The sequence below is a fragment of the Paralichthys olivaceus genome, chromosome 6 (genome assembly GCF_024713975.1).
Source record: "Paralichthys olivaceus isolate ysfri-2021 chromosome 6, ASM2471397v2, whole genome shotgun sequence".
In the NCBI taxonomy this organism is placed as follows: Eukaryota; Metazoa; Chordata; class Actinopteri; order Pleuronectiformes; family Paralichthyidae; genus Paralichthys; species Paralichthys olivaceus.
In genome coordinates, this window is record NC_091098.1 from 25660208 (window position 1) to 25673729 (window position 13522).

The 13522-nt window shown below is 44.5% G+C and overlaps 3 protein-coding genes across 3 annotated transcripts; all 3 read right to left on the reverse strand.

The window, feature by feature from the left end:
• Positions 1-244: 244 nt before the first annotated feature.
• Positions 245-3221, reverse strand: LOC109642580 (tubulin alpha-1C chain-like). Its single transcript, XM_069527415.1, has 4 exons — positions 2994-3221; positions 1921-2143; positions 1682-1830; positions 245-1517 (listed from the first exon to the last, which is right to left on the reverse strand). Exons 1-4 carry the CDS (start codon positions 2994-2996, stop codon positions 540-542), a joined length of 1353 nt encoding a protein of 450 aa, XP_069383516.1. The 5' UTR covers positions 2997-3221; the 3' UTR covers positions 245-539.
• Positions 3222-5092: 1871 nt separating this feature from the next.
• LOC138410603 (tubulin alpha chain-like) lies at positions 5093-7861 on the reverse strand. The gene is made up of 4 exons (XM_069527412.1): positions 7702-7861; positions 6535-6757; positions 6296-6444; positions 5093-6141 (listed from the first exon to the last, which is right to left on the reverse strand). Exons 1-4 carry the CDS (start codon positions 7702-7704, stop codon positions 5161-5163), a joined length of 1356 nt encoding a protein of 451 aa, XP_069383513.1. The 5' UTR covers positions 7705-7861; the 3' UTR covers positions 5093-5160.
• Positions 7862-9424: 1563 nt separating this feature from the next.
• LOC138410604 (tubulin alpha-1C chain-like) lies at positions 9425-13217 on the reverse strand. The gene is made up of 4 exons (XM_069527414.1): positions 13056-13217; positions 10808-11030; positions 10569-10717; positions 9425-10474 (listed from the first exon to the last, which is right to left on the reverse strand). Exons 1-4 carry the CDS (start codon positions 13056-13058, stop codon positions 9494-9496), a joined length of 1356 nt encoding a protein of 451 aa, XP_069383515.1. The 5' UTR covers positions 13059-13217; the 3' UTR covers positions 9425-9493.
• Between the last annotated feature and the right edge of the window lie 305 nt (positions 13218-13522).

A 13522-nucleotide genomic window follows, 5' to 3' on the forward strand; every position in this document is an offset into this window, starting at 1 on the left:
TCTCAGGAGGAAACACAATCACTTAAATAAATACAAATGAAACCTGAAGGTGGTGAAGTAAAGAGAGAAAATGCTGCACAGTCACAGTGAATCAGGTTTATCTGACCTGCAACAATTAATGTTTGAAACGTGGAGTCATCCGCTGCTGAACACCACTGCCCTCAAGTGGCTAAACCGAGCGGCCTGGTTTCATTTCCAAACTTTTTTCCACACACACACTTCAAAAAGTGGTCAGTAGACTGGGTTTAATACTTCCTTATATTTATTCAATGTTGCAAACAGTTCTCTTCTACATTTTATAACGTGTAGAGCGAAGTAACAGTGGTTGTAACAGTTTACAAACCCTTAAATTTATTCAATCAACAGTTCTCTACATTTTATAACGTGTAGAGCGAAGTAACAGTGGTTGTAACAGTTCACGAACCCTTTAATTTATTCAATGTTGCAAACAGTTCTCTTCTACATTTTTGAACGTGTAGAGCAAAGTAACAGTGGTTGTAACAGTTTACAAACCCTTAAAAACAATGGAATGCATGTGTTTAATACTCCTCCCCTTCCTCATCATCATCTCCCAAACTATCAGCTCCGACCTCCTCGTAATCTTTCTCCAGAGCTGCCATGTCCTCTCTGGCCTCGGAGAACTCTCCCTCCTCCATACCCTCACCCACGTACCAGTGAACGAAGGCCCTCTTGGCGTACATGAGATCAAACTTGTGGTCAAGGCGAGCCCAGGCCTCAGCGATGGCGGTGGTGTTGCTCAGCATGCACACGGCCCTCTGGACCTTGGCCAGGTCTCCACCAGGAACCACAGTGGGGGGCTGGTAGTTGATGCCGACCTTGAAACCAGTGGGACACCAGTCCACAAACTGGATGGAGCGTTTGGTCTTGATGGTGGCGATGGCGGCGTTGACATCTTTGGGCACCACATCTCCACGGTACAGGAGGCAGCAGGCCATGTACTTACCGTGGCGAGGGTCACATTTCACCAGCTGATTGGCCGGCTCGAAGCAGGCGTTTGTGATCTCGGACACTGTTAACTGCTCATGGTAGGCCTTCTCAGCAGAGATGACGGGAGCGTAGGTGGCCAGAGGGAAGTGGATACGGGGATATGGCACCAAGTTGGTCTGGAACTCTGTCAGATCGACATTGAGGGCACCATCAAAACGGAGGGAAGCAGTGATGGAGGACACGATCTGACTGATGAGCCTGTTCAGGTTGGTGTAGGAGGGACGCTCGATATCCAGGTTCCTGCGGCAGATATCGTAGATGGCCTCGTTATCTACCATGAAGGCACAGTCAGAGTGCTCCAGGGTGGTGTGGGTGGTCAGGATGGCGTTGTAGGGCTCCACCACAGCAGTGGACACCTGGGGGGCGGGGTAGATGGAGAACTCCAGCTTGGACTTCTTGCCGTAGTCGACAGACAGACGCTCCATCAGCAGGGAGGTGAAGCCAGAGCCGGTGCCTCCTCCGAAGCTGTGGAAAACCAGGAAGCCCTGAAGACCAGTGCACTGGTCAGCCTGAAGACAGACAGAGAGGCAGATTAAATATGAGACAATATTATGATTTAGTTTGATGTTTTCTGTCAAAATTAAGAAAAATTAACTGATGCAGTTTACCAACAGGTTAATCAACCATGAGGGAACAAATCCAGCATCAAATCGATCAAGAATCAATTAAGTACCAGTTTGCGGATCCTGTCCAGCACCAGGTCGATGATCTCTTTGCCAATGGTGTAGTGTCCACGGGCGTAGTTGTTGGCAGCATCTTCCTTTCCGGTGATCAGCTGCTCAGGGTGGAACAGCTGGCGGTAGGTTCCAGAGCGCACTTCATCTGAAGAGACAGAGTCAGTCAGAAATGACTCAACACTTTGATTTAAGGAAATCAGAGTCACCCTGGTTTCTACATTTCATGACAGTTTACCGATGACAGTGGGCTCCAGGTCGACGAAAACAGCTCTGGGGACGTGCTTCCCAGCTCCGGTCTCACTGAAGAAGGTGTTGAAGGAGTCGTCTCCTCCTCCGATGGTCTTGTCGCTGGGCATCTGTCCGTCCGGGTGGATCCCATGTTCCAGGCAGTAAAGCTCCCAGCAGGCATTGCCAATCTGGACACCGGCCTGACCAACGTGGATGGAGATACACTCACGCTGTGGAAAGAAGAGAACTATTATTCAACCGCGTGCATTTATCTATTTATGAAACCGAGGAGGAAAATAAAAAAGGGCTTAGTCAGTAAAAAACAAGCTTCGAGCTAGAAATCACATGTTGTGGACTGTTCCTGGAGCTAATGCATGATCTGAAGAAGAAAGAAGCTCTTTGTGAAGATCACCATGAATAGAGTCACCTGACAGATGCTGTACATTCATTATTTACCCTCTGAGCAGGAAATCCTTCATCGACTAAAATACCACAGAGCTGATTATTCAGACATGTGGTTGAGGGAGGAGGGGGAAAAGGATGGATGGAGGACGGTTTAGTTTGAAAAGCCTGTGGTTGGAGTCTCAGAGGCCTTGAAGCCTCATGGGTGGATTAGACAAGAGGCCTGCGTCACTTCAGAGACTTCACTGCCTCAGTCCACTGACGGAGAACTAGCACCCGGTCTGGGCTGCTCTCACAGAGGGACCCGGTGCAGCAGCTGAGCTCGGGGACACTTTCACCTCCTGCACCTTGCGCTATAAGTTCCCCTCCCCCCCCCCCCAGGCAGTTGTTTGAAAGAGGCGGTAAAACGGGCCTGTTCGCGGCTGAGAGCTCAGAGAGCTCCGCTAACTGGATCAGCGTCCGGACAGGAGGAGCAGGAAACTACGGCTCCTCCTGAATCTCAGCTGCTTCTTGTTCCAGCTCCACTACATCCACACACAAACACACGTTCTCGCACTTTGGTCCCTTTGGAGCGTCGCCATGTTCGCTCCCTGTGTTAAAAGCTGCTTCTGGAGCCGAGTCGAACTAAACCGCGGATATTTGTGAGCACATGATTCAGACAGAGTTTCTCCTACTCACCATGTTTCCTGGAACACTGAAGAGTTAGAGAACGACGCGACGTTGATTTGCTTCTGGCAACAAGACTCAATCTGTCCTGTGTCTGGAGCGAAGTGAAGGGTGCAGCCGTTAGCCCGAACTATTTATACTCCCGGAGCCCCGAGGAACAAAAGGACAACTGTGATTGGTCCACGGCTCACACGTGACCTCCTCCTATTGGTCCAGACGAAACAGACAACGCCCCGTCAAACTTTCTGAACTCCACACGGAAGTAAAACCAAAAAATAAAAGATTAAATTAAATTAAATATTTTACTCAAACAACAAAAAATGAAATGCAAATAACTATTTAACTCAAACAGAAGAAGATACATGTTAGGAGATTACATTTAAAATAAATCATAACAATCTATTTAACTTAAATATACGAGGACTATTTCCATTTTATTTTCAATTAGATTGAAAGAAAATAATGGCTAAGTGGGGGAGGGGTCAAAGAACTATAAAGTCATCAATAAAGTTCAGCAGTTTTTAGGCAGTTTTTGTTTTTCGTGTAGAAAACTACAAAATGTTGAAAACTATACAACTTAAATACTGACAAAATAAATTGAATGAGAATAAAATTAAGTAGAATAAAATCAAATTAAACTCATGGGGCTTCTACAAGTCACTAGTAGTGAATGTTGTGTACCTGACCTGCAATGATTTGATTTCATGTTTGCAAAATGGTCGAGTCATCTGCTGAACACCACATCCCCAAAGAGGCTCAGCTGAGTCATTAATGTTCTAACATGTTTAAGATGAAATAAAAATGTTCTTTACTGCTTTTTTACATCTTCCTCTTATATAGGTCGAATGAGGTTTACATTTTCCTCATTTCAGGTCATTTCAGATTTGCTGTATGTTTTGCTGTGTCATGGGTAGAGGGGCTGAGCTGCTCTGGGCTACAGAGCTGTTCATGACTCTGGGTGAATTCTTGTGCTATGCCCCTCTTTACATTGTGTTTGTCCGGCTGTTGATTTTTAATCTGTTAAACCAAGAGTTTCAGTGTTTTTGGGCCGTTGACATCTGTTTGGTAAATATATCAAAAACCTTTTAACTCTCTCAGTAAGCAAGTTATCTAAAGCTCTGTGTGTTTAAGTCCTTTCAGAATAGCTGAGTCCTTTGTTTATGTTTTCTTTCCATTATTGTAGTTTTGATTTTCAATTCTATCATTTCCTTTTCACAGGTCTTCTTTTTAAGGACCTCTGATAACTGCTTTTGTTCCATCCCAGAGGGTTAAAGGATCAATCTCACTCATTTCATTTATTTCTAGATAGTTCTTCATAACTTGTTGGAATTTATTTTTCAAAATACTCTCATTTAACAGTTTAATTCGTTCTCCAGTCTGATCTTCCCTTTTCCAAATCAACCTCTATCATTAGTATTATAGGTTCATGACCAGATAATGTGATGTTATCAGTTTCACTGTTTAGACAGCCCCATGTTGTCCATTACTTTGTGTATCTATCTTTGGGCACAAACTGAGATTTTAATTCACCGTCTAGAATTACAAAGCCTTTACTTTACAAGTCTATTATTTTAAAATGTTCTATTAAAATAAAAGACAAGTGTTGGTTTGCTGCAGTTTATCAGTCCACAGTTATTTTTCCTCAGATAGTTTCTAGAACATTAATTCCTCTTAAATGAGGTCAACTTTCTTTCATTTAAAATGCTGGGTAATCACATTTAAATATTTTAAAAGAGACAAAAGTCTTTAAACTTAAGTGCTTTTAGATTTACAGACTTAATTTTGTTTAATTTACAATTCTTACAGCTCTATGTAATAGATTAGGGTTTGTTGTGCATTTCCTTAGGTATGTGGAAACTGTTTAAGTTTAGATGCATCATCTCATCAGAGCATATTACTTTTTAAACAGTGATATTATTATTATAGATGATAAGATGAGTAAATCAAAGTATCCGTGATTGTTACCGTTTACAACTACAAACCACTTTGATATTAGCATGGACAGATAGTGGTCACAACTCCATTCAAAATGCTTCAAGTGCAACAGACCCTCTGCTCTGTGAGAAAATATACATATATAGAGAGAGAAAAAATTAAAGAGGAAACAATACTGCAGTCAACAAATACCTTTTATTGAGATCATGACAATGTCCAGGTAAAAACAATGGAATGCATGTGTTTAATACTCCTCCCCTTCTTCATCATCATCCTCTCCCAAACTATCAGCTCCAACCTCCTCGTAATCTTTCTCCAGAGCTGCCATGTCCTCTCTGGCCTCGGAGAACTCTCCTTCCTCCATACCCTCACCCACGTACCAGTGAACGAAGGCCCTCTTGGCATACATCAGGTCAAACTTGTGGTCAAGGCGAGCCCAGGCCTCAGCGATGGCAGTGGTGTTGCTCAGCATGCACACGGCCCTCTGGACCTTGGCCAGGTCTCCACCAGGAACCACAGTGGGGGGCTGGTAGTTGATGCCGACCTTGAAACCAGTGGGACACCAGTCCACAAACTGGATGGAGCGTTTGGTCTTGATGGTGGCGATGGCGGCGTTGACATCTTTGGGCACCACATCTCCACGGTACAGGAGGCAGCAGGCCATGTACTTACCGTGGCGAGGGTCACATTTCACCAGCTGATTGGCTGGCTCGAAGCAGGCGTTTGTGATCTCAGACACCGTTAACTGCTCATGGTAGGCCTTCTCAGCAGAGATGACGGGAGCGTAGGTGGCCAGAGGGAAGTGGATACGGGGATATGGCACCAAGTTGGTCTGGAACTCTGTCAGATCAACATTGAGGGCACCATCAAAACGGAGGGAAGCAGTGATGGAGGACACGATCTGACTGATGAGCCTGTTCAGGTTGGTGTAGGAGGGACGCTCGATATCCAGGTTCCTGCGGCAGATATCGTAGATGGCCTCGTTATCTACCATGAAGGCACAGTCAGAGTGCTCCAGGGTGGTGTGGGTGGTCAGGATGGCGTTGTAGGGCTCCACCACAGCGGTGGACACCTGGGGGGCGGGGTAGATGGAGAACTCCAGCTTGGACTTCTTGCCATAGTCGACGGACAGACGCTCCATCAGCAGGGAGGTGAAGCCAGAGCCGGTGCCTCCTCCGAAGCTGTGGAAAACCAGGAAGCCCTGAAGACCAGTGCACTGGTCAGCCTGAAGACAGACAGAGAGGCAGATTAAATATGAGACAATATTATGATTTAGTTTGATGTTTTCTGTCAAAATTAACTGATGCAGTTTACCAACAGGTTAATCAACCATGAGGGAACAAATCCAGCATCAAATCCTTCAAGAATCAATTAAGTACCAGTTTGCGGATCCTGTCCAGCACCAGGTCGATGATCTCTTTGCCGATGGTGTAGTGTCCACGGGCGTAGTTGTTGGCAGCATCTTCCTTTCCGGTGATCAGCTGCTCAGGGTGGAACAGCTGGCGGTAGGTTCCAGAGCGCACTTCATCTGAAGAGACAGAGTCAGTCAGAAATGACTCAACACTTTGATTTAAGGAAATCAGAGTCACCCTGGTTTCTACATTTTATGACAGTTTACCGATGACAGTGGGCTCCAGGTCGACGAAAACAGCTCTGGGGACGTGCTTTCCAGCTCCGGTCTCACTGAAGAAGGTGTTGAAGGAGTCGTCTCCTCCTCCGATGGTCTTGCCGCTGGGCATCTGTCCGTCTGGCTGGATCCCATGTTCCAGGCAGTAAAGCTCCCAGCAGGCATTGCCAATCTGGACTCCGGCCTGACCAACGTGGATGGAGATACACTCACGCTGTGGAAAGAAAAGAAATATTATTCAACCGCGTGCATTTATCTATTTTTGAAACGGAGGAGGAAAATAAAAAAGGGCTTAGTCAGTAAAAAACAAGCTTCGAGCTAGAAATCACATGTTGTGGACTGTTCCTGGAGCTAATGCATGATCTGAAGAAGAAAGAAGCTCTTTGTGAAGATCACCATGAATAGAGTCACCTGACAGATGCTGTACATTCATTATTTACCCTCTGAGCAGAAAATCCTTCATTGGCTAAAATACCACAGAGCAGCTGATTATTCAGACATGTGGTTGAAGGAGGAGGGGGGAAAAAAAACTTGTTTGGAGGACAAAGAAAATGTATCATCAGCTTAAAAATAAAAAAAGACTTTGACCAAACACAGCTGAAGTCAAACAAACCCTGAGAGATGAGATGTGCAAAGAGCAGCAGCTTCTCACAGGACGGTTTAGTTTGAAAAGCCTGTGGTTGGAGTCTCAGAGGCCTTGAAGCCTCGTGGGTGGATTAGACAAGAGGCCTGCGTCACTTCAGAGACTTCACTGCCTCAGTCCACTGACAGAGAACTAGCACCCGGTCTGGGCTGCTCCCACAGAGGGACCCGGTGCAGCAGCTGAGCTCGGGGACACTTTCACCTCCTGCACCTTCTTGTGTCTGTGTTTGAAAGAGGCGGTGAAACGGGCCTGTTCGCGGCTGAGAGCTCAGAGAGCTCCGCTAACTGGATCAGCGTCCGGACAGGAGGAGCAGGAAACTACGGCTCCTCCTGAATCTCAGCTGCTTCTTGTTCCAGCTCCACTACATCCACACACAAACACACGTTCTCGCACTTTGGTCCCTTTGGAGCGTCGCCATGTTCGCTCCCTGTGTTAAAAGCTGCTTCTGGAGCCGAGTCGAACTAAACTGCGGATATTTGTGAGCACATCATTCAGACAGAGTTTCTCCTACTCACCATGTTTCCTGGAACACTGAAGAGTTAGAGAACGACGCGACGTTGATTTGCTTCTGGCAACAAGACTCAATCTGTCCTGTGTCTGGAGCGAAGTGAAGGGTGCAGCCGTTAGCCCGAACTATTTATACTCCCGGAGCCCCGAGGAACAAAAGGACACCTGTGATTGGTCCAGGGCTCACACGTGACCTCCTCCTATTGGTCCAGACGAAACAGACAACGCCCCGTCAAACTTTCTGAACTCCACACGGAAGTAAAACCAAAAAATAAAAGATTAAATTAAATTAAATATTTTACTCAAACACAAGAAGATACATGAAAGGAGATTAAATTTGAAATGAATCAAAACAATCTATTAAGCTTAGAAATACAACAAAACTATTTCTAATTTTCTTTTCAATTAGATTGAAAAGAAAAGAAAATAATGGCTAAGTGGGGGAGGGGTCAAAGAACTATAAAGTCATCAATAAAGTTCAGCAGTTTTTAGGCAGTTTTTGTTTTTCGTGTAGAAAACTACAAAATGTTGAAAACTATACAACTTAAATACTGACAAAATAAATTGAATGAGAATGAAAATGAAGTAGAATAAAATCAAATTAAACTCATGGGGCTTCTACAAGTCACTAGTAGTGAATGTTGTGTACCTGACCTGCAATGATTTGATTTCATGTTTGCAAAATGGTCGAGTCATCTGCTGAACACCACATCCCCAAAGAGGCTCAGCTGAGTCATTAATGTTCTAACATGTTTAAAATGAAATAAAAATGTTCTTTACTGCTTTTTTACGTCTTCCTCTTATATAGGTCGAATGAGGTTTACATTTTCCTCATTTCAGGTCATTTCAGATGAATGTTGATTTTTAATCTGTTAAACCAAGAGTTTCAGTGTTTTTGGGCCGTTGACATCTGTTTGGTAAATATATCAAAAACCTTTTAACTCTCTCAGTAAGCAAGTTATCTAAAGCTCTGTGTGTTTAAGTCCTTTCAGCATAGCTGAGTCCTTTGTTTATGTTTTCTTTCCATTATTTTAGTTTTGATTTTCAATTCTATCATTTCCTTTTCACAGATCTTCTTTTTAAAGACCTCTGATAACTGCTTTTGTTCCATCCCAGAGGGTTAAAGCATCAATCTCACTTGTTTCATTTATTTTTCAAAATACTCTCATTTAACAGTTTAATTCGTTCTCCAGTCTGATCTTCCCTTTTCCAAATCAACCTCTATCATTAGTATTATAGGTTCATGACCAGATGATGTGATCAGTTTCACTGTTTAGACAGCCCCATGTTGTCCATTACTTTGTGTATCTATCTTTGGGCACAAACTGAGATTTTAATTCACCGTCTAGAATTACAAAGCCTTTACTTTACAAGTCTATTATTTTTAAATATTCTATAAAATTAAAAGACAAGTGTTGGTTTGCTGCAGTTTATCAGTCCAGTTATTTTTCCTCAGATTGTTTCTAGAACATTAATTCCTCTCAAATGAGGTCAACTTTCTTTCATTTAAAATATTTAAATATTTTAAAGAGACAAAAGTCTTTGAACTTTAGTGCTTTTAGATTTACAGACTTAATTTTGTTTAATTTACAATTCTTACAGCTCTATGTAATAGATTAGGGTTTGTTGTGCATTTCCTTAAGTATGTGGAAGTCTGTATGTGGAACTCTGCTCTGTGAGAAAATATACATATATATAAAGACAGAGATAAAATTAAAGAGGAAACAATACTTCAGTCAACAAATACCATTTATTGAGATCATGATAATGCCCAGGTTAAAAACAATGGAATGCATGTGTTTAATACTCCTCCCCTTCTTCATCATCATCCTCTCCCAAACTATCAGCTCCAACCTCCTCGTAATCTTTCTCCAGAGCTGCCATGTCCTCTCTGGCCTCGGAGAACTCTCCCTCCTCCATACCCTCACCCACGTACCAGTGAACGAAGGCCCTCTTGGCGTACATGAGATCAAACTTGTGGTCAAGGCGAGCCCAGGCCTCAGCGATGGCAGTGGTGTTGCTCAGCATGCACACGGCCCTCTGGACCTTGGCCAGGTCTCCACCAGGAACCACAGTGGGGGGCTGGTAGTTGATGCCGACCTTGAAACCAGTGGGACACCAGTCCACAAACTGGATGGTGCGTTTGGTCTTGATGGTGGCGATGGCAGCGTTGACATCTTTGGGCACCACATCTCCACGGAACAGGAGGCAGCAGGCCATGTACTTACCGTGACGAGGGTCACATTTCACCAGCTGATTGGCCGGCTCGAAGCAGGCGTTTGTGATCTCGGACACTGTTAACTGCTCATGATAGGCCTTCTCAGCAGAGATGACGGGAGCGTAGGTGGCCAGAGGGAAGTGGATACGGGGATATGGCACCAAGTTGGTCTGGAACTCTGTCAGATCGACATTGAGGGCACCATCAAAACGGAGGGAAGCAGTGATGGAGGACACGATCTGACTGATGAGCCTGTTCAGGTTGGTGTAGGAGGGACGCTCGATATCCAGGTTCCTGCGGCAGATATCGTAGATGGCCTCGTTATCTACCATGAAGGCACAGTCAGAGTGCTCCAGGGTGGTGTGGGTGGTCAGGATGGAGTTGTAGGGCTCCACCACAGCGGTGGACACCTGGGGGGCGGGGTAGATGGAGAACTCCAGCTTGGACTTCTTGCCGTAGTCGACGGACAGACGCTCCATCAGCAGGGAGGTGAAGCCAGAGCCGGTGCCTCCTCCGAAGCTGTGGAAAACCAGGAAGCCCTGAAGACCAGTGCACTGGTCAGCCTGAAGACAGACAGAGAGGCAGATTAAATATGAGACAATATTATGATTTAGTTTGATGTTTTCTGTCAAAATTAAGTGATGCAAAGTTACCCACCAGTTTGCGGATCCTGTCCAGCACCTGGTCGATGATCTCTTTGCCGATGGTGTAGTGTCCACGGGCGTAGTTGTTGGCAGCATCTTCCTTTCCGGTGATCAGCTGCTCAGGGTGGAACAGCTGGCGGTAGGTTCCAGAGCGCACTTCATCTGAAGAGACAGAGTCAGTCAGAAATGACTCAACACTTTGATTTAAGGAAATCAGAGTCACCCTGGTTTCTACATTTCATGACAGTTTACCGATGACAGTGGGCTCCAGGTCGACGAAAACAGCTCTGGGGACGTGCTTTCCAGCTCCGGTCTCACTGAAGAAGGTGTTGAAGGAGTCGTCTCCTCCTCCAATGGTCTTGTCGCTGGGCATCTGTCCGTCCGGCTGGATCCCATGTTCCAGGCAGTAAAGCTCCCAGCAGGCATTGCCAATCTGGACACCGGCCTGACCAACGTGCACGGAGATACACTCACGCTGTGGAAAGAAGAGAAAAAAATATTACTACATTTGAACCTTTCCAGAAATTTTAATCAAAAGTAATGGTCTTTTACGGTGTTGTTTTTACATGTTTAACAGACATCTGCAATTTAATTATGAATATAATTCCAGTTTCAGACAACTAATATTTAATTGTGACTCATAATCCAAGTTTATCTAAATTCAAGACATCTTGTGATATAAAAATTATGAAAATTCGAGTTAAAAACAACATTGCTGATATCTTTTAAGTTGTTTTTTTTCACCGTAGAATGGGTCTTTTCTATCAAAATACTGAGGCAGCCATGTATTTTTTTTTTTTTTTTTTACAGTAGAGCAGACTGGACAAAATAAACCTTTTGAGTTTCTATGACATCTGAAGATTCTACAGGTTCTGTCATGTCTGGAAGGGGAAGGTGAGTTCAGCTGCAATATGCAACTTGACCACTAGATGTTACTAGATTACACACACTGAACCTTTAAGCTGTAAACGATCCACCAGTAAACCAAAAGAGGATGAGGAAGAAGCAGAATGCCTCCATCTTTTCTCCTCAGTTTTGTTCCACAGTGATGCTCTTCATTGTGAAATCAGCCTTACAGTTTGCAGCTGATGTTTTTTTTTTTTTGAAGACTTGTTCTCACACATTTAAGGATTCTTTTTAAAAATATGATCATTAGCACCAATCCTCCTCTCTGCCATTTTTCAAACGTCTGCTCCAGAGAGTTGACATCTTCGTCACGTGAGCTAAACAAGGCACGGGATGGGCTGGTTTACTGCCCCCACCTCAGGAGACGCCTGCCGCAGTGCGTGTTGTGAATTTTAATCAGACCTGACCTATTATTTTTATTATAGATTAAACCGTTTAGTTGCAGCAGCCCCAGATTAAAATCCCCCTGACAGATGCTGTGCATTCATTATTTACCCTGTGAACAGGAAGTCTTCATGACACAAAGCAGCAGATTATTCAGACATGGGATTAAGAGGATAGTTCACCCAAAAATGAAAATTCACTCATCTGCTCACCACTCTGCCAATGGATGGGGGGGGGGGGGGTTAAGTGTTTGAGCGGAGTGAACGCGGCTCCAGGCAGGAGGGTCACAGTGGACATTTAAGATAAAAACACAGCGTTAGTGACGCCATTCTGATCCAAATTCAAATGTCAGGGCCTAGGGACACTAGGATGACCCCACAGGAGCAGTATGGAGGCTATTTAAATTTTTATTTTATTTTTTTTTACATATGAATACATGTCTGCCATTTACTTAAATTGTATTTGGCTGAAACACTGTTTACCCCTGAGTCTACAAAAGTGTTTTGTGGACTCGAACACTTCATCACCCCTCCATCGGCATAGAGGTGAGCGGATGAGTGAATTCTCATTTTTGGGTGAACTGTCCCTTTAAGGGAGGAGGGGTTAAAAAAAAAATCTGGTCTGAGAGACAAAGAAAATCTGCAGCTTTAAAAAAACCAAAGAGCCAAACAAACCCTGAGAGATGAGATGTGCAAAGAGCAGCAGCTTCTCACAGGACGGTTTAGTTTGAAAAGCCTGTGGTTGGAGTCTCAGAGGCCTTGAAGCCTCACGGGTGGATTAGACAAGAGGCCAGCGTCACTTCAGAGTCTTCACTGCCTCAGTCCACTGACAGAGAACTAGCACCCGGTCTGGGCTGCTCTCACAGAGGGACCCGGTGCAGCAGCTGAGCTCGGGGACACTTTCACCTCCTGCACCTTCTGGTGTCTGTGTTTGATAAAACGGGCCTGTTCGCGGCTGAGAGCTCAGAGAGCTCCGCTAACTGGATCAGCGTCCGGACAGGAGGAGCAGGAAACTACGGCTCCTCCTGAATCTCAGCTGCTTCTTGTTCCAGCTCCACTACATCCACACACAAACACACGTTCTCGCACTTTGGTCCCTTTGGAGCGTCGCCATGTTCGCTCCCTGTGTTAAAAGCTGCTTCTGGAGCCGAGTCGAACTAAACTGCGGATATTTGTGAGCACGTGATTCAGACAGAGTTTCTCCTACTCACCATGTTTCCTGGAACACTGAAGAGTTAGAGAACGACGCGACGTTGATTTGCTTCCGGCAACAAGACTCAATCTGTCCTGTGTCTGGAGCGAAGTGAAGGGTGCAGCCGTTAGCCCGAACTATTTATACTCCCGGAGCCCCGAGGAACAAAGGACCACTGTGATTGGTCCACGGCTCACACGTGACCTCCTCCTATTGGTCCAGACGAAACAGACAACGCCCCAGCACGGGGAGTGACGCATTTAAAAGTTTAAAATCAAATCAAATGAAATGAAATCAATCGAATTAAAATTAGACAAAATAAAACAATTACAAATAAAAAGGACCATTTAACCCAAACACAACATAAAATAAATACAATGAGAATGATATACAATTAAATAAAATAACTATTTATCTCAACAACCACAATAACAAATTAAACGACGATTTAAGTTCACATTTCTGACTTCCACAAAGAGAGGGAAT

Coding starts and splice junctions, on each gene's coding strand:
- LOC109642580 (XM_069527415.1), bottom strand. Junction 1,831..1,920: donor CCTGGAGCCCACTGTCATCG/GTAAACTGTCAT, acceptor CTGTCTCTTCAG/ATGAAGTGCGCTCTGGAACC. Junction 1,518..1,681: donor TGGACAGGATCCGCAAACTG/GTACTTAATTGA, acceptor GTCTGTCTTCAG/GCTGACCAGTGCACTGGTCT.
- LOC138410603 (XM_069527412.1), bottom strand. Junction 6,445..6,534: donor CCTGGAGCCCACTGTCATCG/GTAAACTGTCAT, acceptor CTGTCTCTTCAG/ATGAAGTGCGCTCTGGAACC. Junction 6,142..6,295: donor TGGACAGGATCCGCAAACTG/GTACTTAATTGA, acceptor GTCTGTCTTCAG/GCTGACCAGTGCACTGGTCT.
- LOC138410604 (XM_069527414.1), bottom strand. Junction 10,718..10,807: donor CCTGGAGCCCACTGTCATCG/GTAAACTGTCAT, acceptor CTGTCTCTTCAG/ATGAAGTGCGCTCTGGAACC. Junction 10,475..10,568: donor TGGACAGGATCCGCAAACTG/GTGGGTAACTTT, acceptor GTCTGTCTTCAG/GCTGACCAGTGCACTGGTCT.